Genomic DNA, 25425 nt, shown 5'->3' with positions numbered 1-25425 from the left:
ATTCTTGTTATACGGTTAACTTTCTAGATTATATTGAGATAACAACCCCAGGACATAGTAGTACAAAACTCAAGCTTAGGCAGTCGACAATTTCAATCACACGACCACTTAAAAAAATGACTACCATTCGACTCCGTGAAGATGGAATGGCAGCGAAAGCTGACGACAGTCAAAGCTCTCAAACGAAAAGCAAAGTATTTTCGCTGCCATTCCATCTTCACAGTGTGGAATGGTTGTCATTTTTTGCACTGCGAATCTCGCGTTGTTGCTGGAATGGCAGCGAACGCTGACGACAGTCAAAGCTCTCAAACGAAAAGCAAAGTGTTTTCGCTGCCATTCCATCTTCACAGTGTGGAATGGTTGTCATTTTTTGCACTGCGAATCTCGCGTTGTTGCTCGGGCTCGCGATTGTCGTTTTCGTTCAGTATGACGGGAACGTTCTTCGTCAGTGATCGTTTCACTCCAATGCCGTTTACAGTCTCCCTGCTGTTCCCTACGGTGCTCCTTGTACGCATGTTGTTCTTTGGGTGCACGAACTACACGTGTCCGCCCGATGGATGACGCAGCTGTTTTTAGCGCCGAAACCTCTCTTGTTTATAAACTGCGATAACCTTGATATCACGCTATTGCTCACGGCGAGCGTTCTAATCTCTTCTTCATTTTGACACCTGCGCCGCCGCACTGCACCCATACAGATTTGTTGGAAATCGCTAAGTCTGTTTCTCTTGCCGGAAGCCGAAAAAAACTACAGAAGGTTAATCATATACAGCTTTCGCTGTAATAATATCTGTTGGTTGGGGCATTTCATTGCTGTTTGTCCAAGGCTTTATTTCACTGTCACTAATTGACATCCTCTCAGACAACAAGGTGCTAATCTTCGTACAGTGTCTTTGTAAATACCGGGTGTTGCAGCAAGCATTTTCAAAATTTTTTATAGGTTGCCTGTGGCATGTAGCTCGAGTCTAGGTCATGAGCTGGTCTACTCAAAGAGGCGGACATAGCTTGCAAACAAAAGAAATTTAATGCGCAATAAAATAAATAATAAAAAATACCTAATTAAGTTTTTAACAAATCACTTCATGGTCAATACTGCAATTTAAAATTCTAGCCATAGAGTTCGCAAGGCGGATCTACAAGGAACGAATTCGCACAATTCCACCAGTTTCGAGATATTAATTTTTGAGCTTTGTGGGAATTTAACCTCTACCATTGGACTTTGTTTCAATCGCGCTTCGCACTAGGGGGGGGGGGGCGCTGTAGCGGCGCGACTATCGCCTCCAGAGCCGGCGATGAGAAAGAGGGCTCACCTGCATGTAGCGTGCGAATAGAATACGCTCATTGCAAGTCTAAATTACAGTTCTATCGTCCCACGCTCCACTATTCAAATCTAGTTTCTCTATACTTCTAACCTTACGGAAAACCGCCTGCTTCTCGGCCAATCCCCCATAGTGGGAACGTGCCACTGTCTGGGACACAAGACAAGACAAGAATACGCTAGCGCTCTCGACCTGAGCGGTCACGGTTGTCGGCCGCTCCCGCTATGCCGCGGCTACGGTGGCTACATCTTCGCTCCTCCACACACAAATTGGTGACGCGGACGACCGAGCCCAAACTTCCCACATACTTCTTACGACTTGTGAATGCAAAAGCGTTGTCCAATTCGAGGCCGCTGAGCGGTCCTTGGAATTACGAACTCCTCGCCGTCAAGCGAGCGCGTCGAGACGCTTGGCCAGATTCGAAGGTGCGGATAAGGCGGGCTTCCGAGAGAGAGTGTGACGTGGCGTCGCGGCGATTCCCTCTCCCCTCGCGTAACGTCTGGCCGCTATCGCTGCAGCAGCCGGTCCCTCTCGCCCACTCGACTCCGTCGAGGCGCGTTCATGACGTGGCGTCGCGGCCAACGGGAGTTTAGGTGTCGTTTTTCGCCTGTCCAGACGACATGCAGACGCCGGCTTTATCACTCGTTGCACCACTTCCACGCTTTCGCATCGAACGTTTTTCCCTCCCTCCCGGCGAGCATCTGAGAGGAAGAAAGGTGGCGGAGAGCGCTAGAGTCTCGGGCTGCGCTGGTCGAATGAAAGCTTTATCCATAGGCGATATTCTGCAGCGATCACTTTTGGTGAACATCACCTACTCGCATATTTCGTAGGGTAAATGCGAATTAGTCTCGAGGCAATGCTTCCTTTACTCACACGCGTCTGTCTACAGAAAACGTAGGAAATTCGTAATAAGAAAAACGCACGAAAGACTTTTACCATAGAGCGTCTAAACAGATTTGTGTTTGGGTCTCGCGAAAGTCTGAAAGTTCGACGCGCCCTCTATCCTTGAGCATTCTTACAAGTGCCAGAACGCGTTCTACTGGGCAAGAGGGGGGGGGGGGGGAGGCGGAACATGCAAATGCGACACAAGTGAGATCACGTGGCAGAGCTCACTCCCTGCCGAGGAAGCCCTTCAATAACGAGGGCAGAGACGTGCCGGGGTTTATTCGCGAGGGGCTTCGCGACGGGGTTCTCACACACTGGAGGCAAGACGTGCAACGACTACAGGAGAGAAGTCTTGCGCTAGCGGCCGATCGGCGCAGGACGCAAAAAAAAACAAGTTTCTTTCTTATCATTACGACTGTCTTCAAAAGCAACCTTTGGTTCAAGTTTTCCATGCTGGCTGCTCGGCTTCATAACAAGTTCAACGGTGAAAATGCACGCAGTACGCAAATACAAAAAATGGGGCCTAAACCAACGGAACATGACGGTCGAAATCAAACGACAGCTTTCCGATAGACCTGCTCAGATATGCTGCTGCAGACAGTTATTGATGAACCGTTTTTTTTTTAAATATTGTTACGTGCTATACCCGCATTCTGAAGAAAGTGCTCACCAGGACGACGAAGAGGACGATCAAAAGAGCTAGTTCGTGTTTTGGGGTTCTCACTTCTGACTGCTGACTCTGACTTCTCTGTGTATACCTTGTAAATATAAATTTTCCCAATCTTTCTCTGCGTCACATTGTTGGGTGGAGGTGCGGGCAGAATTAGGTGTCGGTTCTGTGACATCGTACGGCTTCCATGATTGGCTTGCATCGGGAACCAGGTGTAAATCGCTTGTGACGTAATAGTTCTGCGTAAACCCGCAAGGTGGAGAGAAGTAATCAATAAAGGGAAACAGAGACATCCACCGACTATTACGTGATACCCCGGCCTTTGCTTCGAGTTGTTGATAAGTGCGACTTCGCCCCGCCATATGCTAGCCACCTGATTAGCTCAGATGGTAAAGTGCCCGCACCGGAAATACGGTGGTCCCGCGGTCATGTCCCGGACCAGGAGGAATTTTTCTTCAACTGCGACGCTTTTCATTCGAGGAACCCGTATGGGGTTTCCTTGTAGCAATTCCTACGATTGGGTAGATGTCTTATTTTCCCTTTATTAATAAATCGTTTGTGAGAAAAAAAATCATGTACTGGGTATCAGGACTGGCTCACCAAGTGTGTACGTGTGTGTCTTGTGCGAGGAAAGAGGACAAGAAGGCCCCTAAATGTTTTGCCTTGGAAACAAGCAAAAAAGGCTTCATGACTTTGTGATTCCGTCATGCAACCGCATTGCTACAGCGTTATGGTTTCCTATATTTAGATGATCATCTGTCGACGTCATCCTAACTACTCTCAAAGCATGGCCATCTGTGAGATTATTATAACGTTTACTGCTGTCTACCGCAAAACTAAATACAGCAATACAAGGACTTTATTGTTTATTGTTCCTTGCTTTCAAGAAGACACACACTGAGTGTCCCAGCTAACGTTCCCTAAGTCACTATAAGAAGAAGAAAGAAACACTGTGGAAGATACTGCTATAAGGGTCGTCTGACCTTTCACGAACGAACGCCTCAGGTTTAATCATTTTACCTTGCACCATGTTTTCTATTTCTTCATTCGTTTCTTTTACCAGCTCAACGAACGTTAGCTGTGACGCACGGTATGTACACCACAGTTGCTGCTATACACATACCAAGCACTTGTTGGTAGTGCAGAAGGCACCAAACATTGTCCTATTGCTAATAGCCACGCACGCATATTTTAATTTCAGTTGCTTAAGTTGCCTAAGCTTACGAGACACCTTTTCCAAGTTTTTAAACAAATTGAGAGCGTATAATCCCTCGAGCACAGATATTTCTGGGGGGCGGTCTGTGTAGCGTATGGGGCGAAATTGATTCATAAATTTCTTATCAACTGTAGTTGGAAAGCGGTTGAAAAAATCGGCGCGATTCTGTTTTCGTGCAGCCCTGTGGCTCCCTTTTACCTTTCTTGCCTGTTTTGTTTATTCGAAAAAGAAACCGGTACGTTTTTCGTGCGGATCAGTTTGCGAACAGCAACGCGGTCCGCACGAAGGTGGCCGGGTACTCCACGGCACCCTAGGTGGACCCACCTCCAGCGGGACGTTGACGCATCCGAGGAAGTCGTCGACAGTGTCGGCGGGACTCGACCGCGCCGACTGGGCGATCTGCTTGAAGTAGCGGCCCAGGCCCTTGAAACCCGTCACCTCGTTCAGCTTGCGGGCCGCGTCGAACACCGAACTCTCGTCGTCGTGGTCCCTGGACGCGCACGAAGAGGAAGTCTAAATGCCACGTCTGGTGCTCGGTTAAAACACGTTGGCGGGCTGGTTGGTTAGAATCCATGGTAGTGTGTATAAGCGCGACTGGACGAGGACCAAGTTGTTGTTGTTGTTGTTGTCCTTAGTGGCCGTGGCACATACCCACAGTGGTGGATTGGCCAAGAATCGGGCGGTTTAATTAGGTGCCTAAAAATAATAATGATAACAAGGGAGTTAACAATTCGGGCGTGTGAGTTTAAAAGTAAACGTTCTGTGTTTGGAGAAAAAAGGAAATAATCAGATGAAAACCGGGTATAAGATAATAATAATAATAACAATTATAATTATAAAAGATAAGAAAAAAAGGAAAGCTATGGTTGGGAGGGAGAACGATCAATCTAACATGGAACTCGATTGGTTTCAATGAGGTAATTTTGGATCGCCAAGCAAACATTTCTGTTCCTGAACCCAACAATGGAGGCTCCAAAAGATAGGATCACAGGCACTGATAAAGTTAGACCAATAGAGCGAAGCGGGATGCACCACTCAATGCACCACTCAAGGTTCGTTTTTTTTTTTTTGCTGTTACCTTTGTTTCTGCTCGCACGGTACATATTTATCTATGCGTGCGAAAATAAAATCTATAATTGAAAGTGAAGCGCTGTGTCTGAGTATCTGTTTCTTTCTTCGTCCTCGTCCAGTCGCGTTTATACACACTACTACGTCTGGTGCTCGCTTTTATTTATTTATTTATTTATTTATTTATTTATTTATTTATTTATTTATTTATCTATTTATTTATTCGATATCATGCGCACCGCTGCCGTCCCAGAGGATTCAGTGAATAGCAAGTGACGCTGGGAAGCGTGTGCCACGTACAGTCAGCCCCAAAGGTTTACGAGACGCGGGATTTGCAAAAGAGCCAAATTTCCGCGAATCCTGTGCGCGGAGCCTCTAATTACGAGCTTTGATTCGTAGCACTTCTTGAGAACTACACTGTGAGCCATTAAATTAGAATCGCTACGCCTTAACGGAGCAGAAATCCCCATTTGTCGTGAAAGCCGTGCCGCGTAAACTTTTGCGGGTGACTCTACTTCAATAGGAGCACGCTATCGAACACATTATTGAAAGCTCGTATTTGCCTTTCCTGAAAGGTGCGCATGTTTATTTTTTTTTTTTCATTTTGTCACAATCCCAAGTTGCGAAATTCTCGTTGTTGTCGTATGTTTCCTTTTTGTATTGTTACAATAACCTAAAAGTCACCATTTCCCTGTTTGCTTCGTATTTAGCGGCTACGTGCGATCAGTCAAGCTGTCGTTATGCAGCTCTTAATCCGCAATCCTCCGCCGCCTAACTTAAGTGGTTGATAAACTTCTCGTGTTTAACTCTGAAATTAAAATGCAAGTTCAGTGGCATTACGTGCCAAAAGAGCCACGATCTCATTATGAGGCACGACGTACGAATGCGTAAATGGGTGCGTAAATTCGAACACCTCGGCTCCCTTAAAGGGCAAGCAAAGCGCAGTAAACAAAAACACTTTCTATTTATTTTTTATTATTCTTTTTTTTACATTCCGCTCTTACCGGTATGCAGCTCTCGCGGTCGGAATCGAACCCGCGAGCTCGAGCACAGCGAGCGCGATGTTACAGTCACCGAGGTACCGCTACGTGCTTATGCCTAACATCTAACTCGGCCTTTTCTTTTCTAACACCCTTCTGCACTCCTTCTAGTCCGAAAGTTACGGCATCTAGCCATCACTACCACCACGACCAGCATTGTCATCATCATCATCTGCATTATGGTCACGTGTGGCTCCCTTGTAGAAGTCATATCATAAGAAGCCAACAAACATTGACACCAAGGACAACATAGGGGAAATTACTTGTGCTTAATAAATGAAATAGAGAAACGATAAACTACTGCAAATTAAAGTGGATGAAAGAACATCTTGCCGCAGGTGGGAACCGAACCCACAAACTTCGCATTTCGCGTGCGATGCTCTACCAATGGAGCTACCACGGCGCCGTTTCGCTTCCCACCTGCGGCAACTTGTTTTTTCATCCACTTTAATTTCTATTAATTTATCGTTTCTTGATTACATTTATTAAGCACAAGTAATTTCCCCTGTGTTGTCCTTGGCATCAGTGTTTGTTCGCTTCTTATGATATTGTCACGTGGTAGTGACGGTGAAGAGAGAACACAGTAGCAGTACTGTGAAAGACAAAACTAGCTTTTATTGGGCGAACCTGTGCCCACAAAACAGGCTACACTTAAAGCACAACGATAGCGGCGAACACAGTCGGCGATCGTCGAAAATCTGATCAGCAGGTCAAGCGCGTCGGCTTTTATAGAGCAGTCGTCGAATGTTCCAGACTAATCGATCGGACCCGTGTGCCTTCCACAAAGTTCTACACCATTCGCGTTACGCGATGAAATCAGATAACACAAGGTTCGGCGACAACAGACAGCCGGGTAGAAGCATCGATAACTTCCAGAAACTTCGGATACATACAGGCACGTCCCACGCTGTGCGATTACATTTGTTAGGCTGCGAAACGTGGTTGCCCGATAAAGATAAGTATACGTGTCAATACCCCCCTCTTAAAAAGCATCGTCCCGATGCTACAAATTTAAGAGACCGAAACACAAAAGGACACTCATTAAACATAAGTAACAAAAGAACGAAAAGAAACAAAGTCCAAAGGTCAGCTACGCGAAGCCCCAAAGTTCATGAACGCTGGTAGTACGGCTTGAGTCGCACAACGTGGACTATTTCAGGACGTGAGCGGCACCGCTGTGATAGCGAAATGCCGTCTGGCACGACCTCATAATCTAGTGCGCCAATACGTCGGATGACCTTGTAGGGTCCGAAATAGCGTCGCAGCAGCTTCTCACTGAGTCCTCGCCGGCGTATCGGGGTCCATACCCAAACACGGTGGCCGGGCTGGTACTCGACGAAGCGTCGTCTGAGGTTGTAGTGTCGGCTGTCGGTACGCTGCTGGGTCTTGATCCGTAGGCGGGCGAGCTGTCGGGCTTCTTCGGCGCGCTGGAGATAGCTAGCGACGTCAACATTCTCTTCGTCAGTGACGTGGGGCAGCATGGCGTCGAGCGTCGTCGTCGGGTTCCTGCCGTAAACCAGCTTAAACGGCGTGATCTGTGTTGTTTCTTGCACCGCCGTGTTGTAAGCAAATGTCACGTACGGCAGGACGGCATCCCAGGTCTTGTGTTCGACGTCGACGGACATCGCTAGCATGTCGGCGAGGGTCTTATTCAGCCTCTCTGTAAGATCATTCGTCTGCGGGTGGTAGGCCGTGGTCCTCCTGTGCCTTGTCTGACTGTATTTCAGAATGGCTTGGGTGAGCTCCGCTGTAAAGACCGTTCCTCTGTCGGTGATGAGGACTTCTGGGGCGCCATGTCGAAGCAGGATGTTTTCGACAAAAAATTTCGCCACTTCGGCTGCGCTACCTTTCGGCAGTGCTTTAGTCTCAGCGAAGCGGGTCAGGTAGTCTGTCGCCACGACGATCCACTTACTTCCGGTTGTTGACGTCGGAAAGGGTCCCAGCAAGTCCATCCCGATCTGCTGGAATGGTCGGCAAGGAGGCTCGATTGGCTGTAGTAATCCGGCTGGCCTTGTCGGCGGTGTCTTACGTCGCTGACAGTCTCGGCATGTTCTGACATAATGGGCGACGTCGGCGGTCAGGCGCGGCCAATAATACTTTTGTTGTATCCTCGAGAGTGTCCGGGAAAAAACCGAGGTGTCCAGCGGTCGGATCGTCATGTAGGGCGTGCAATACTTCTGGACGAAGTCCTGTCGGGACAACAAGAAGGTAGTTGGCGCGGACTGGTGAAAAGTTCTTCTTCACGAGGAGATTGTTTTGAAGCGTGAAGGAAGATAGTCCGCGCTTAAATGCCCTGGGGCCAACGTCGGTGTGCCCTTCCAAATATTCCACCAGGCCTTTTAGCTCCGGGTCTGCCCGTTGCCGCTCAGCAAAGTCTTCTGCGCTTATCATGCCAAGGAAGGCGTCGTCATCTTCGTCATCTTGCGGCGGCGGGTCAATGGGGGCACGTGATAGGCAATCGGCATCGGAGTGTTTTCGTCCGGACTTGTAGGTTACAGTGATGTCGTATTCTTGTAGTCTGAGGCTCCACCGCGCCAGTCGTCCTGAAGGATCCTTTATACTCGCTAGCCAACACAAAGCGTGATGGTCACTGACGACTTTGAATGGCCTGCCATAAAGATAAGGGCGAAATTTAGCTGTAGCCCAAACGATGGCGAGGCATTCCTTTTCGGTCGTAGAATAGTTGCCTTCCGCTTTTGACAGCGACCGGCTGGCGTAAGATATCACCTGTTCGACTCCGTTTTTCCTCTGGACTAGAACGGCACCGAGGCCTAGGCTACTGGCGTCAGTATGGATTTCTGTATCGGCGTACTCGTCGAAGTGCGCAAGTACCGGCGGCGACTGCATGCGTCGTTTGAGTTCTTCAAATGCGTCGGCCTGCGGCGTTTCCCACTTGAACTCAACATAACATTTAGTTAGACGTGTCAACGGCTCGGCGATGCGTGAAAAGTCCTTGACAAAGCGCCTGTAGTAGGCACACATGCCAAGGAATCTACGCACTGCCTTCTTGTCGGTGGGCTGCGGGAACTTTGCGATGGCAGCTGTTTTCTGCGGGTCGGGGCGTACTCCGGATTTACTGATGACGTGGCCTAGGAACAGAAGCTCGTCGTAAGCGAAGCGGCATTTTTCTGGCTTCAGAGTGAGCCCTGACGACTTGATGGCCTCTAGTACTGTGGCAAGCCGCCTAAGGTGATCGTCGAAATTTCCGGCGAAGACGACGACGTCATCCAAGTAAACGAGACAGGTCTGCCACTTCAGTCCTGCTAATACTGTGTCCATGACGCGCTGGAACGTTGCAGGCGCCGAACACAGTCCGAATGGCATAACCTTGAACTCGTAGAGGCCGTCTGGCGTGATGAAGGCGGTCTTTTCGCGATCCCTTTCGTCGACTTCTATTTGCCAGTAGCCAGACTTGAGGTCCATCGATGAGAAGTATTTAGCATTGCAGAGCCGATCCAATGCGTCGTCTATCCGTGGGAGGGGGTATACGTCTTTCTTCGTGATTTTGTTCAATCGACGATAATCGACGCAGAAACGTAGGGTTCCGTCCTTTTTCTTCACTAAAACAACTGGAGACGCCCACGGGCTTTTCGACGGCTGGATGATGTCGTCGCGCAGCATTTCGTCGACTTGGTGTCTTATAGCTTCGCGTTCTTGCGCCGAAACTCGGTAAGGGCTCTGGCGAAGTGGTCGAGCGCACTCTTCGGTTATTATGCGATGCTTTGCGACTGGGGTTTGTCGAATCCTCGATGACGTCGAAAAGCAGTCTTTGTATCGTCGAAGCAGACTTCTGAGCTGCTGTTGCTTAATCACTGGGAGACTTGGATTAATGTCGTAGTCTGGTTCGGGAACCATGGTCGTCGGGGTAGATGCGGCGGAATCCGAGAGGACAAACGCATTACCGGTTTCCAGAATTTCCTCGATGTACGCGATCGTCGTGCCCTTGTTGATGTGCTTGAACTCCGGGCTGAAGTTTGTCAGCAACACTTCAGTTTTCCCTCCATGCAGTCGAGCGATCCCTCTTGCGATGCAAATTTCACGGTCTATCAGGAGACGTTGGTCGCCTTCGATGACACCTTCTACGTCAGCGGGTATTTCGGTGCCGACCGAAATAACAATGCTGGAGCGGGGCGGGATGCTCACTTGGTCTTCGAGCACACTCAAGGCGTGGTGACTTCGAGGGCTCTCTGGCGGTATCGCTTTATCTTCCGACAGCGTTATTGACTTCGACTTCAGGTCGATGACTGCGCCGTGTTGGTTCAGGAAGTCCATACCGAGAATGACGTCTCGAGAACACTGTTGGAGGATAACGAAGGTGGCAGGGTAAGTCCGGTCATGAATGGTAATTCTTGCCGTGCAGACTCCAGACGGCGTGATGAGGTGTCCTCCAGCGGTTCGAATTTGAGGGCCTTCCCACGTAGTCTTAACTTTCTTCAACTGGACGGCGATGTGTCCACTCATGACGGAGTAATCAGCCCCTGTGTCGACTAAGGCAGTGACTGCGTGGCCGTCGAGAAGCACGTCGAGGTCGGTGGTTCTTTGTCTGGCGTTGCAGTTAGGTCGTGGCGTCGGATCACGGCTGCGTCGTGTTGAACTGAAGTTGGAACGTCGCGTCGTCAAGTCATCGTTCGTCGGTGTAGTCTTGCCTTCCTGACTTCGTCGGGACGGCGGCGTGTCGTTGTTATGTCGTCGAGATCGTTTCGTCGTCGTCTTCGTCGGCGGCGGAGGATCTTCGTCAGTTCGACGAACAGCAACCGCACCTCCATCGGTTGCTGCTTTTAGTTTTCCGGATATGGGCTCGCTGACCGGCCCCGGGCTGGGCCAGTGTATGGTAGGCGCTGCGGCGACAGGTAGCGGCCTGGTGATGGCGAACGGGACGGCCGTCGAGGGCTCCACTGAGTAGCGGCGAGGTAATCGGCGATGTCACGTGGGCGCTCGCCAAGCTGTGGACGCGGCGCGTTGACGGCGAAACCTCGCAGTCCCATCTCCCGGTACGGACATCGTCGGTAGACGTGACCCGCTTCTCCGCAGTGGTAGCAGAGGGGGCGGTGGTCAGGAGCACGCCAGATGTCCGTCTTCCTCGCGTAGGTGCGCTGGGCGACGGGTGGTCGTGCTGGCGGCGGCGGCGGACGACGAAACTTTGGCGTGACAGGGCCCTGGCGCGGTCGCGGAGGGGGTCCTTGGCGGCGTGCGACGGCGGCGTAGGTCATCGCTTGCGGCTCACGCTGCGGCGATTCAGGGGCTACTCCAAGTTGTTGTTGGAGTTCCTCACGCACGGCGTCGGCAATCGAAGCCACGTGAGGCTGTGATGATGGGAACAGCTTTTGTAGCTCCTCCCGCACGACAGCTCGGATAGTCTCGCGTAGGTCGTCGGCGGCCAGTGATTGAATCCCTCCGTAGTGGGTAGAGCTTGTACGGCGGTTGAATTGCCGATTCCGCATTTCGAGTGTCTTCTCGATGCTGGCGGCATCGCGAAGGAACTCTTCTACGGTCTTCGGTGGGCTTCGATCATTGCGCCGAAAAGTTATTCCTTCACACCACGCATGAGAAGGCGGACTTTCTTCTCCTCGGGCATATCCGGGTCGGCATGGCGGAACAGACGTTTCATTTCTTCCGTGAAGATGGCAACATTCTCGTTAGGTAGCTGCACTCGGGCGTCGAGCATGGCTTAGGCCCTTTCCTTGCGCACGACGCTCGTAAAGGTGCGCAGGAAGCCGGTACGGAAGAGGTCCCATGTCGTCAAGGTCGACTCCCGGTTCTCAAACCACGTTCTGGCGGCATCTTCTAAGGCAAAGTACACATGCCGCAGCTTGTCGTCGGAGTCCCAGTTGTTAAAAGTCGCGATTCGTTCGTAGGTCTCCAGCCAGGATTCTGGGTCTTCAGTCGCTGCTCCATGGAAGGTCGGTGGGTCCCGAGGTTGTTGTAGGATAACGGGGGACGCTGGGGCAGCCATTGGAGTTGTTTTGACCACGATCTTCTTTGTCGACTCAGGTAAAAGTCCGTGCTCTGGGGGCAGTCCTTGCAGTCTGCGGCTAGCACGCTGGTCTTCGGCGATGTTAGTTTGGTCCTCGGGCTTCGGGCTTGGATCGCGGCTTTGCGGGGGCGTTCGGTACATGAACGCACTAGCACCTCCACCAGATGTCACGTGGTAGTGACGGTGAAGAGAGAACACAGTAGCAGTACTGTGAAAGACAAAACTAGCTTTTATTGGGCGAACCTGTGCCCACAAAACAGGCTACACTTAAAGCACAACGATAGCGGCGAACACAGTCGGCGATCGTCGAAAAACTGCTCAGCGGGTCAAGCGCGTCGGCTTTTATAGAGCAGTCGTCGAATGTTCCAGACTAATCGTTCGGACCCGTGTGCCTTCCACAAAGTTCTACACCATTCGCGTTAGGCGATGAAATCAGATAACACAAGGTTCGGCGACAACAGACAGCCGGGTAGAAGCATCGATAACTTCCAGAAACTTCGGATACATACAGGCACGTCCCACGCTGTGCGATTACATTTGTTAGGCTGCGAAACGTGGTTGCCCGATAAAGATAAGTATACGTGTCAATATGACTAATAAAAATCGGGCCCCTCGGTTAATCCCCTTTCTTCTCGTTTATTACATAACGAGGGTCTCGAATCCGGCAGCATTGATGCCTTCAGGTAGCATATGTGGGTTTATTGACCAGTTGCCTTCACCCAAAAAGATCACGTTCTCGTGACGCCTGCGGCAAAAAGGACGTTCCACGTCCGCCGCCAAGGTCTGTGAGTGGTGGCGCTGGCTAACACTCCCAGGGTTCTACTAGGACGCATAAATACCCTAGAAAGTGGATGGGGAAACGGCGCCGCTGCAGCTCAATCGGTAGAGCATCGCACGCCAAATGTGAACGCTGTAGGTTCGGTTCCCACCTGCGGCAAGTTGTTTTTTCATCCACTTTAATTTGCATTAGTTTATCGTTTCTTTATTTCATTTATTAAGCACAAGTAATTTCCCCTATGTTGTCCTGGGTGTGAATGTTTGCTGGCGTCTTACGATGTGATTAATAAAAATCGGGCCCCTCGGTTAACCCCCTTTCTTCTCCTCCCTTGTAGAAGGTCGCACACGTCTACATCTTTTTTTCGTCTCAGCAGGCGCGCAAACAGTGGACGTATGTGCTCATTAGGAATTTGAATTCGGCAACAGTGGCTCGACAGGTTACAGGGGCCGCAGAGCTACCTCTTCCAATTAGGAGACAGCTCTATCCATAGCTCGAGGGCTAAATCCATTTCGTTTTTTTTTTTCAAATTTAGGCACGTGCCAAACGAAGACACGCGCTCGTCGGACCATCGCCGAATAGATTTCGGCGAAATTTCGTTGCTTTTCAGAGAGAAAGCCAATTTCGAACCGCTCCGACCATTTCGCTCATTCACGAGTGCCCTTCTCTGAGCTACCCGCCGTGGTTGCTCAGTGGCTATGGTGTTGGGCTGCGGAGCACGAAGTCGCGGGATCGAATCCCGGCCACGGCGGCCGCATTTCTACGGGGGCGAAATGCCAAAACACCCGTGTACTTAGATTTAGGGGCACGTTAAAGGAACCCCAGGTGGTCGAAATTTCCGGAGTCCCCCACTACGGCGTGCCTCATAATCAGAAAGTGGTTTTGGCACGTAAAACCCCACAATTATTTATTATTTATTCTCTCAGCTGCGCAGCTGCTCGACCAATCACGCCGCAGCAGCGGCCATCGTTGAAGTGGAGACGACGTCCTGGCAGCTGGCACAGGGGCTTATCTCTCAGGCGTATAGTTTCGTCACGAGAGCCACGCCCACGTTTTCCAAGCCACGTTCTAATATTCACGCATAATAATGTTATTCACAAATCACCGACGCATTTCGGGACGCTCAATAATCTATCCTTTTCACGTACTTCACAGGTGCCCCCCCTAGACCCAGGTTATAGCACTGTGATGTCGCTTCTGTTTTGTCGCTGAACTATATAGAAATCGTAAATCTCATTTGGGTTTTCATATTTGCACTTTTATGATTCTCAGGAAAATTTTTAAGCGGATCAGTGACCTGAAAACAAAATCTCCTAGGCCCAATCAGAGCAGTATAACATTTGCGTTAAAAGTCACAAGCCTCATCAAATCGAGTGCAGTGATCGGCGTGTGATATGATTTCTTATTCACGCATTCAGATAGGAGTTTCTGTTGTAAACCTTCTTGATGAGACACACCCGTTATCAATAAATTCTGTCAAATGTGCTATGCATATTTTTATTATTTATTCTTATCACTATAAGTATTATCTCGGCTCTTTGAATACAGAAAAAGTTTGCAGAAGAAAGAAAGCAAGCCTGCGACGAAGTTTATTAACGAAAATTCCCTTTCCCATTCTTTGCTAATCAGTAATTCTGCCGAAGAACGCCTGATTAAGAGGTGACCTCTTCTGTTTTAGCAGAGTCGTAAAATGCTTTTACCTCGCTCCTAATGTTCGACCGTCACGGCGAGCCATCGCAGTGAAAGGCATTCAAAAACAAGTAGAAAAGAAACTAATAAAGCTACATTTCATCCCAATTATTTAGCGCATACAAAATAGTAGCTAAATCCTGTACGTCAGCGCTTCCTCAGTGAACAATCAGAATGCCTTACTAACAAATGAAAAAAGAAAGCAAATCATGTCTGCATGCCCATTTTTCGGGAAGATTATCGTCTGCAGAATCACACAAAGAAAGCACGTACCGAAGTACGTCTGCATCCTAATTTCCCCGGTACAGATTATGGTCTGCTAGAAAAAAGGCAGAAAGAAGAATAACAAAGCAAGAGACGAAGCAGATATATCTTCGGGCAGGGAAAGGTCGTCTGCACTGCGCAAGAAACAAAAAAAGACGTCCGTCTGCAGTTGTTAAGAGCCTCTAAGTTCAATCCACCGCCATGCGAGCCCCATTCTCGTAGCTGGACACGCGAGCAGCGGAGACACACAGTACGTGTCATTGTGGCAAAGTAAGTTTAGTCGTCTGTTAGCCGGACCCCACCTAGACTATACCACGGAGGGCGGGCCGCACGTTTTCATAAAACATGCACGCGTGTATATCGTTTCTCCCGGACCGCAACATAAAGCTTCTTAGCCACGATAGAATGTGCCAACTACTTTCCACTCTGGCTACATTCTCTTTCCTGGTTCTCGATGCGCCTTCATCCATTCTCGTTGTCTTTACTCCTGTCTTTCCTAGCATCGATCTTCTTCGATTCCTTCTCTCCTTCGTTCCTACATTCATTCATTCCTTCTTTAGCTCGGTCTGTTCATGGCGCTCATCTCTTTGTTCTATTCCTTTTCCATCTTTCATGCCTCTTCATTCCTCACAAGCTTTCATTTTTTTCTTCCCTGTCGTGAGAGCTCCCGAACAGCAGAATACCACGTCACGGCCAGAATCCGAGGCGACAGCCAAGCCAGTGCCAACAGCCGAGCCGTTGAGCCAAGACGCGTCACCAACAGCGCCACTGATGCATAAATAATGTTTCGCCACGAGCCTTTTTCCTTCGCATTTCGTCGCCACTGCATTTTTCTTTAATATATTGTTCGGAAGTCGGCCGAACAGTGTTCTCGTTCTTATTCCTCGCCATTAACAATTCATCTTGTGTTTATTTCTAGCTTCTCTTCCGCCTTTTGTCCGGAAGTTGGGCGAACAAAACGAAAGGTCGGACACGCCCCGAGCACTGTTTCCGCGGGTCTGCGGGCATTTTTCTTCGTCCCTTCTTTTTTATTATTCCGCGCAAACGCCAAGAAAGGCGTTCTTCTTTCAGAGGCTCCCGTTTTTGTTCCAGCCTTGTCTACCGGAAATTAATTAGTTTCCGCCTGAATGCCAAGCCGAAGCAGACGACACCACAACAGCTCGATGGTGTTATATATGTCGTCTGCTCGCTCGGTTGAGCTTCTGCACCGGTTCTACCATGTTTCTTTTTTGCTCATATTCGCCGACTGTGGAACCACTGGCTCTCAACAACAGCCACACACACACGCCAAGAACGAGAAAATGAATGTAAGCCGTCGAGCAAATCCTTTGATAACCGGCGGTCTATCTTTGGAGCAGAAATAATTACCAAGGAGCCATCGAGGCGGGTGGACAAACTAATACGTCGCCTACGAACGGCGAGAATCTCAAGCGTTTTTCTTATCATAAGCAACGCCGGTGAGGGATAAATAATTGCCTCGAACCAAGAAGACACCTAAACAATTTAGAAACAGCAAGCGTCATCTCTGAAACCCAAGATGTGCTTGAGAAAATGAGATGGCATGCCTTTGCTCTTATTTTAACCATTGTACCACTAATAATACGCTCGAATGGTGCGCTTGCCGTGAGTGGAAGCAGGAGACCACTTTTATCGTTTAACTTCATGTAGTTATGTATGCTCTTTGATTAAATGTAATGTGTTCTCAGATGCAGAAATGTTATAAGCTCTGGTGTAGTTCAGAATTGCAGAAATCAGGGAGCCAACGCTGTTGCGGATTTCTTTAATAGTGGTGCTTGTGACATTAAGCTACTCTGGAGGCGGCTGTTACAACGCACAGCTCAAAAATTATTACTAACATTGTCCTCGTATTATACTCACACGTATGTTACGGAGGCGCAAACGTACTAACCCTACAAAAAAAGGAAAATAAGAACAAGAACTTAGCCTAACCAAAGAGGCGTTCTATAAGCACAATCTTTAAGTACTACCTATTCACAACACAGCGCCATACAAACATTAGTATGCCCCTGCACTTGAATGTCATATTATAAGTATTATGAATCATGTGAACATCTAGAAATAATAGAAAGGCAGACAAGCAACTGTTTCCTAAAAAGCACACCCCACCCACTGGCTTGAAGAGGAAAGAAATAAACAAATAAAGGAAAGAGAAGAGGAAGGCATACATCACACCATATAAAATCAAATCAAGTTATTTTGCTTGCTTTTCACAAAGAAATAGTGTTGTGCATTCCAAAGCATGCATCTGTCTGCGAGTCGTGGATCAAGCTTAGATTGGTCCCGTTGCGAGTACGTCGTCCAAGTTGCGATCAGTTCTTGAAATAACGATTTACATAAATGTTTTGGGCCTCGCAGTATTGGTAGTTGAAGTGCTTTCTCGACCAGCATTTCTTCAACGTTGCAAAACATTAGCATTGCCTCAAGGTCGATGACTGACATAGACGCTCTGCAGCAACGAGAAAACAGTCTTTCGAGAGAACGAAACCACTAAAATGTATTCAGCCCACTCAGTGGCATCTTTATGTCACATACCGTGCAGCATGGACCCCGTCGTCTTTGAAACATTGTAACAAAGAAGCAACTTGGTTATCCGAGCGCGCCTATTCACTGGGTGATGTCCGAAAGCCCATTAGGCGTTCTCTTTCTCACTTGTGAGCTTTTACCTTTCACCCGCATCCATTAAAGCTAAAGGATAGGATCAAATTCACGTGTGAGTTACTTTTCATAAAGAAATGCTGGAAAAGCCATTTCGGCTTTCTTTCTCTCTCTCTCTCTCTCTTCTCCATATGACCAAGTTATCTCTCGTACAGGTTACAGTTCGTAAGTAAATTGAAGCGATGTTTTAGGCAGACAGCGCCATATCGAAATGCCAACATCAATGTTCCTTCTAATGAGAGCATTATATTTGTAGGAAGTGCACGTTGCTTCAGCACCGACCGGAAAAAAAAGTAAGACCAGCAAGCTACGAAATTTACCCAAGTTCTAGCGCACAGCAAAACGTCGTCTTGATTAGACACAATCCTAATTTGCCTAAAGCATCGCTTAGTCGTCAGACATAACGTCTTCTTTTTCGTACAACCTGTCATTACCGTCCTACGTTGATCCGACTACCTTTTGTTAGAACCAACGCGCATTACTTTTAAAACATGAACCTTATTTGCAACATTGACGAACTGCAGTGCCGGTCAATTCTACATTTCTTCACGGAAAGCCCGCTGTCCGACAGCGATATCTGCATTTCAACAGCATCCATGTCAAACATTGTAAAACGAGCCCTACAGCCAAGCTATCCGGTTCAAAAGAGCATGTTCAGACGACAGTGAATTCACTCGCAAGTGTAACCACCTGCGTAACGCACTAACCGTACAGAAATACCCTTCACAAATAATTGACGGTGCCATTAAATGGGCCGACTGTCTCGACTGGCAAGATGCCATCTGCACGGACAAGCAATCGGCGCCAAATTCACGATCTAATTTTATTCTAACCAACTCCGTATGCATTCCTAACGTGTCATACATTCTCAGCAAGCATTATACCTCCCTGACACAGAGCAACCGTCTTAAAAACATTTTCACGGAATCGCCAAGAGTGGTCTATCGTCGCTCTAGGCATCAGCGTGACCTAGTAAGCTCTTCCAAGACTAAAGCGATTGCTTCTCCTCATTGTCATCCCTACAATAAACCCGGTTGTAAAGTTCGTGTACAGAGGACCACATCAAAAACTGCTAGAAGCACAGCATCCAATATTTTTTTGTTGTTGTTGTTGTAGTTAACCTCAACGGCGACTTCACTTCCGACAGTACTAACATCTCTGCTTAAATGTTCAGTGTGTCATATACAGTACATCGGTCAGACCAAAACATCGTTCCACATTCGATTCAACAACCACAAAGCAGAAGTTAACAGCTTGCCGAACCTGCCATTATGTAAACATATTCGACTACCAGGTCATGTGTTTGACAACATCAATGTGACAGTAATACAATAAGGCTTCAATTGCACCATGATCGACAAGTACGAGAATCCTTCCTCGTTCATAAATTTATAATTGTTTCATCCGGTATCATTACCATCATCATCATCATCATCATCATCATCATCATTATTGGCCCATTCTATGTCCTCCCGCAGAATGAAGCCCTCTTTCTGCGATCTCCAATTACCCCTGTCCTGCGTCAACCGATTCCAACTGGCGCCCGCGAATTTCTTAATTTCATCGCCCACCTAGTCTTCTGCTGTCCTTCACTGCGCTTTCCTTCTCTTGGTACCCATTCTGTAACCCTCATGGTCTAACGGTTATCTATCCTACGCATTACATGACCTTCCCAGCTCCATTGTTTTCTCTGAATATGTCTATTAGAATATCGGTTGTACCCGTTTGCTCTCTGATCCTAAACACTCTTTTTCTGACTCTTAACGTTATGCCTAGCATTCTACGTTCCATCGCTCTTTGCGCGGTCCTTAACTTGTTCTCAAGCTTCTTTGTCAGTCTCCAAATATCTGCCCCATATGCCAGCACCGGTAAAATGCACTGATTGTACACCACCTTTTTAATGATAACGGTAAGCTTCCAGTCAGGAGCTGACAATGTCTGCCGTATGGGCTTCAACCTATTTTTATTCTGTGAATTTCCGTCTCATGATCAGGGTTCCCTGTGATTATTTGACCTAGGTAAACGTACTCCTTAACACACTTTACAGGCTGACTGATGATCCTGAACACTTGTTCCTTTGCCCGACTATTCATCATTATGTTTGTCTTCTGCATATTAATCTTCAACTCCACTCGTACACTCTCTTTGTTAAGGTCCTCAATCATTCGTTGTAACTCGTCTGCAGTGTTGCTGTATAGAACAATGTCATCTGGAAGCCGAAGGTTGCTGAGATATTCGCCGTCGATCCCTACTCCTAAGCGTTCCCAGTTTAATAGCTTGAATACTTCTTCCAAGCACGCAGTGAACAGCATTGCTGAGATTGATTCTCCTTGTCTCATCCGTTGCTTTACAGGTATCTTCCTACTTGTGTAGAATTAAGGTAGCTGTGGAATCTCTGCAGATATTTTCCAAGATATTTACGTAAGCGGTCTGTACTCCTTCATTAGGTAATGTCTCTATGAATACTGGTATATCTACTGAATCAAATGCCTTGTCGTAATCTATGAAAGCTATATAGAGAGGCTGATTGCACTCTGCGGATTTCTCGATTACCTGATTAATCATATGGATGCGATCCATTGTACAGTATCCCTTTCTAAAGCCAGTCGCTTTATTTGGTTGACGAAAGTCAATTGTTGCCCTTATTCTTTTGCAAATTATCTTCGTGAATATTTTGTATTATACTGGGAGTAAGCTAGTGGGCTTACAATTTTTCAATTCTTTAACGTCTCCATTTTTGTAGATTGGTATACTGATTGCATTCCTTCCGTTTTCTTACATATCAACTAGAACGTAAAAACGTGTCATGTTTTTCTGACATGACTTCATGTGTATGTTCTTGTATATACTTGATAAAGCATGCCAAATCTATTTGTCCCTCGTTTGCCCATGTGGCACTTGATATCATTCTGCAATTACATGTGCAATCAGCGTGACACCATAATGATATTTCTTGCATATCATTCAGCATGTTCAGTTGTACTTGTTGCTGTACTTTTTTCTTTTATTATTTGCAAGTGTACACGTGCATGTACTGTTCACTGTGCTCACATTCGAATGCCCATAAAAGCGGCTGGGCCCCTGCATGTATTGTGACGAAGGCCGTGCCACGGCCAAGAAACGTTTAAACAATTAAAGTTTCGTAAGTGTGCCCCTTCGTTTCTTCAACTTTATATACATATATATAACGCCGCAGAATTGGTTAACTAAGCTAACATTCCAAGATACGGAAGGGACGAGGCATGGCGCTTACTTTCAACTGGCTCAATATTTTCGAAAGAAACGATTATATCGCGATTCACCGACAACTAAACCCCCCCCCCCCCACCGCCAAAAAAAAAACGGGTTACCAATAAGAATAATGAAAACGTGAAAACAAAGAACTGAAAGTGACATGAACGAAAATTCACCAAAAAGCTAAAAAAAACAGCAAACCAAAACACGATCTGCATAACAAATGTTTTTGAAGCTTCCCTGTTATAGGTTCGAGAACTTATACAGAGCAATCGATAGTGCACGCTGGCGCATTAGTGTCCAAACGCGTAATATTGGACGGTGTTATGAATTATTTTCCTTCTATCGTTGCTCTTTTCTCGTGTCGAAGTTGCACCTTAGTTTAATTATGCTCATACTTGCACCCTGCTTTTGTTACTGCATTGTGGTTGTTATTACGCACGTTGATTTTGACGCACCAGTCCAGAGAATGAAGACTGACCAGCCTTTTGTCGCTGTTCTGAGGGTGAGCTGTTACTGCGTCAATCATCCTTCGGAAATATTATGTCTGTTCTCAGTATTTTTTTAATGCTGGAACATTGACGAAGTTCATAATCTGAGGAAGTATGGGGTACATTAGGGGTGATACGCAGACAAATTTTAAACGGAGAAATCAATTTTTTTAGGCAGCTGCTGCAGCAAGTTTGAATAGATTTGTTGAGTTTAAAACGTACATATATTATTAATTTTATTGACTGCACTAAGGACATGTTTTTACTAAGGCCGTCAACATTTTTTATTTAATTTAGCAAAATTTAGGATAGCTCAACCATCAACTTCACAGCGAGGTAACTTAGCGATAAAAATTATAACGCAATGCTGCGAGCTGCACCTCATGATACATTTAAAGCCGTCAAAAATATGTAATATGCGCCATACTCTAAAACATACCCGTAGTTTCTGAGCAGTTCTACAGCAAAGTTGTCGTACACATTCTAACAATTACACGCGAGCTGTACATCTGTAGTCAAGTTTCTCCGCTTCAGATGTTTTAACAGATGCAGTTGACAGAACTGTACTATTCTTCACTGATTTGTAAACTTGACGTCCTGCTTCTTGTAATCTAACTGTCCACGATTTCTGCTAAACTTCGAATAGCTGCGCAGAACGAACTTTCTCTCTCAAATGCGAGATTGCGCATTCAAATTAGTCCGCCGGTTCTCTCGTAAGCGCATTCCTGCGCTTTACATGCACTTGAGTGTAGAGAAATGGTAGTGGAAGAAATGGAAGGCCAAGGTATAGCATTGTTTGTCGCCGCTTGGAGAAACTCAGATTACCTTTCACGCATTCCGCCTCATTAGATAATTAGTCTTAATTAGTAATTGGATCTCGCAGTTAATAAAATTCGATGAAAAGGTCCAACGAGAAAAATGTAGATCAAGATGGAAAAAGCCCCGATACAGCTAGCCGCCTGTTGCTTAATACGTACTACTTGAAAGCGCTTTTCCGAGCGTGAGTGATGGCCGCTTGGAATTAAAGCCCCTTAAACTTCGTAAAGTACTGCCACGCTTTGAATGCCGCCTCCTCCTCGCGCGCTCTGGCAGAGGCCGACGCCGCGTCGCTATTGGCCTAATAGCATCACGTGGGCCCTCGCGCGGCGCATCAGCGCCATTTTTGCTCGAGAAGCGTCTACGGAGTGGCGAGGAGCGCATGTTGGCCCCGTTGCTACGCTCGAGCAATGTAGGCGGCGCCACGGTCGAGGAGGCGGCGTGAAAGAGAGGAGAAACGAGGAGGAGGGAAGGGAGAGGAGGAGAGTGTCGCTACTTTGCGAAGTGTAAGCGGTTTTACTTGGGATGTTCGTCGTCTTCCCACGTGCCCAGTGTTGGCGGTCACGTGGTCTAGCGCGCCCAATAGGGGAGCGCAGCGCGGGTACCCTCCTCTGTAGCCAGCGGCCGTAGTTGCGTATGGAATACTTCCGCTCGGCAAGCGCACCGTGTCTTGGAGGTAATATGGCGGATGCAAGGCCTAGTGCGAGCCGAGATGGCTTGTGGCTTGACGCGCACTGTCTTCCCGCGCGCCTACAGTGTTGGAGGTCGAAATTTCGGAGAAGACGCTGAAGCGAAAGGCAGTGAGAAGGGTTCACTCCCTTCTGCCGCCGATATTAAAGAACGCTAGCGCCTTGACGGCGAGTTCTTCGCTGCCATTGAGCAACGGCTGACCCTAAGGAAGTCTACCTGCCCGTTTTTATCAATTCAATGCAAAAATGAAAACAAATAGCTGCTTGAATTTTCTATCGTCAAATTCATTCCGGCAGTGTTATGTGCACTCCTAAACCCAAGACGCGAAATGAGTGACATAAATTCTACACCAATTATTATTCACATGCACATAAGCATGTAAGTTATAGTGGCGATCAGACGTACAAAAGTACACTAGGGCTCCTCCCTAAACTAAAGCTAACCTGGAATACTAGGTTAAAATCAAACGTATATTAATGCTTTTGCCTAAACGAAAACTAAACTGGAACATTAGGTTAAGCTGCGATAATGAATTACGATTTTGCTATTGCAAAATGCATCTTACTGTGAAAGATGCATTGCAGGAGCTACGCATTTGTGCAGGTCGGTTCATGACTCTTTCCGCTCAAGGGGTGAAATATGGCTTCGTTGTTAAGTCGTTCTAGGCAAGCAAAGAGCTACGGCCACGGGGCGGTGTCACAGTCTTGTCCTGGCATCAACTCACCCTAACCTCCATAAAAGTTTGGTGGTGCACAACTTGGGTCTAAGTAATTGTCTCTCGGTAAATTATGAGTACACTGCGCAAGCGCGGGAACAGACAAAATATAAGCTAGTATATTGAAATTCACGACGTCACAGTGACAAATCACATTCTTTGGGGGTGCGAGGGCTTACCCCTCCCAGGTCGCTCCTGCCAGCTCCCTCACAACAGACGTGGGAAGAGCTGCTCAGAACGCCAGATGAAAAAGTACAAAAAGCCCTCGTTGCCTGGGCCGAAAGGGTCGCTCCTCGTGAGGGGCCATTCTAGGACTCGGGCCTGCCGGATCATAACTGAGCAGAGTCTCAATAAAGTTGTTACCACCACCACCACAGTGACACGCGGGCTCTGAAGCCTAAGCACCAAATTAAAAAGATGGAAAGCTGGGCCTTCTTTAGGATAAGCTTACCTTAGCGTAATAAAACACTTTTTCCCGCCAAATACACGACAATGGAGTTCCGAAAGGATGCTTTGCTAGAGCAAGGTTATTTGCTATTGGGTCTGCGTGTCAGGTTCAAGAGCGGCGCACAACATGTGACCAATATTACGCAATCAAGAAAGCGTGCAGATGTTTTCTTCTTCTTTTTTTCATGACGGCAACGTTTGTTACTCTCCTTCTGTTTCATTTAAACTTTCTCAAACTACACGACGCGGTTAAGTGCCGCGAACATAAGTTCTTTTTTCTTTTTTTCAATCAATAATAGCGTCGATCGACACCCAACCTACGAAAGTAACCCCTTCGCGAGACTTGAAACAAGGCTACGCAGTCTGTCCATAATGCAAAGAAAATATACGTCTTATAGTTTAAACCGCGTAATGAGTCAGGAGATTTATCGTATTTGCGAGACGACCGAAATATTTCGCAACACTAGCGTCTGTATCTTTTTCTTAACCCTTCAATTCACCCTGTTCTTCGCAATCTCAGAGGATTTGCATTTTAATTTTCTGCCGGTACTTCGTCCTACAAACTTCTTTCTTCTTTTTTACGAATTAAAGTCACCGTCTGTGTGCCCAATTCTTCGCCAATTCCATTTTACTTTACGTTTTTTTTAGATTTCCCTTTTTAGGGCATTAGAAGTGTATCGAATAAAAAAGAAAATCGACCTCATCGATTTCATTACTTCCCCTATGTTTTCGCGTTCAATAAAACGGCGCCTTCGCTTACTTTATTTTTTCCACCCACGAAGGTCAGGTGTCCACTCTTTCGTAATTCTACATTTTTTCTGTTATCTTTTTCCTCTATGTTTACGCAACACTCACCTCACTTTCTCATTCTTTTTTTTTTTGCTCGTTCTCTGGTTGCATGGACAGCGGGCTATCGATTCTGAAGTGAACGGCAGCATCAGGCCACGCGGGCGACCTCACCTCAGATTGAATCTCTCTTTTTTTCGCTTCTTTGTTTCGCGTCTCCATCTTTGTTTCTAAACCGTGGCAGTTGCATTTCCTTTTTACTCTCGTACAGGTGAAGCGAGGTGAAATCTTCCCTTACCTAAACGAAAGGAAAAGCAATAGCGAAGACTGTGATTCTTTTTTTTTCTCTTGCACGTAAGTTTGAAGACAAGGACCCTAGCACCTCCTCCCCTTTCTCAACACACACGCTTCCTCTCTCTTTCAGTGCATCTATCGCAGAGTGTTTCATTGTCTACCGTTACCTTCATCCGTTGTTCTCTACTTTCCAGCCGTGTGATCCGCTGTTCATTATCCCCAACTTTTGTCCCCAATGTTTTCTCGCTTCAATTTTGCCTTCGCCGTACTTCACTGCAAGGGCCCTTCACCCTCCCTCTTCCCATTTCCCCTATTTATCCCTATGTAACACTGGCAAATTCTCAGCCACTATGCATCAGGTCTTGCATGCTGCGCGCTG

General features: G+C 47.2%; 1 protein-coding gene across 6 annotated transcripts in view; it reads right to left on the bottom strand.

Annotated features, from left to right (window-relative positions):
- The window catches only part of LOC139048842 (BAI1-associated protein 3-like), a 567324-nt gene that overhangs the window by 119767 nt on the left and 422132 nt on the right, over nt 1-25425 (bottom strand). For all 6 annotated transcript variants that reach the window (XM_070523709.1, XM_070523713.1, XM_070523710.1 and 3 more), the window contains exon 8: nt 4412-4577. In XM_070523709.1, coding sequence (XP_070379810.1) covers nt 4412-4577 — 166 coding nt within the window. The remainder of the gene's footprint in view (nt 1-4411; nt 4578-25425) is intronic.

The sequence above is a fragment of the Dermacentor albipictus genome, chromosome 8 (genome assembly GCF_038994185.2).
Source record: "Dermacentor albipictus isolate Rhodes 1998 colony chromosome 8, USDA_Dalb.pri_finalv2, whole genome shotgun sequence".
In the NCBI taxonomy this organism is placed as follows: Eukaryota; Metazoa; Arthropoda; class Arachnida; order Ixodida; family Ixodidae; genus Dermacentor; species Dermacentor albipictus.
The sequence above is the reverse complement of the archived record's forward strand: the minus strand, read 5'-3'. Positions and strand labels throughout refer to the sequence as shown.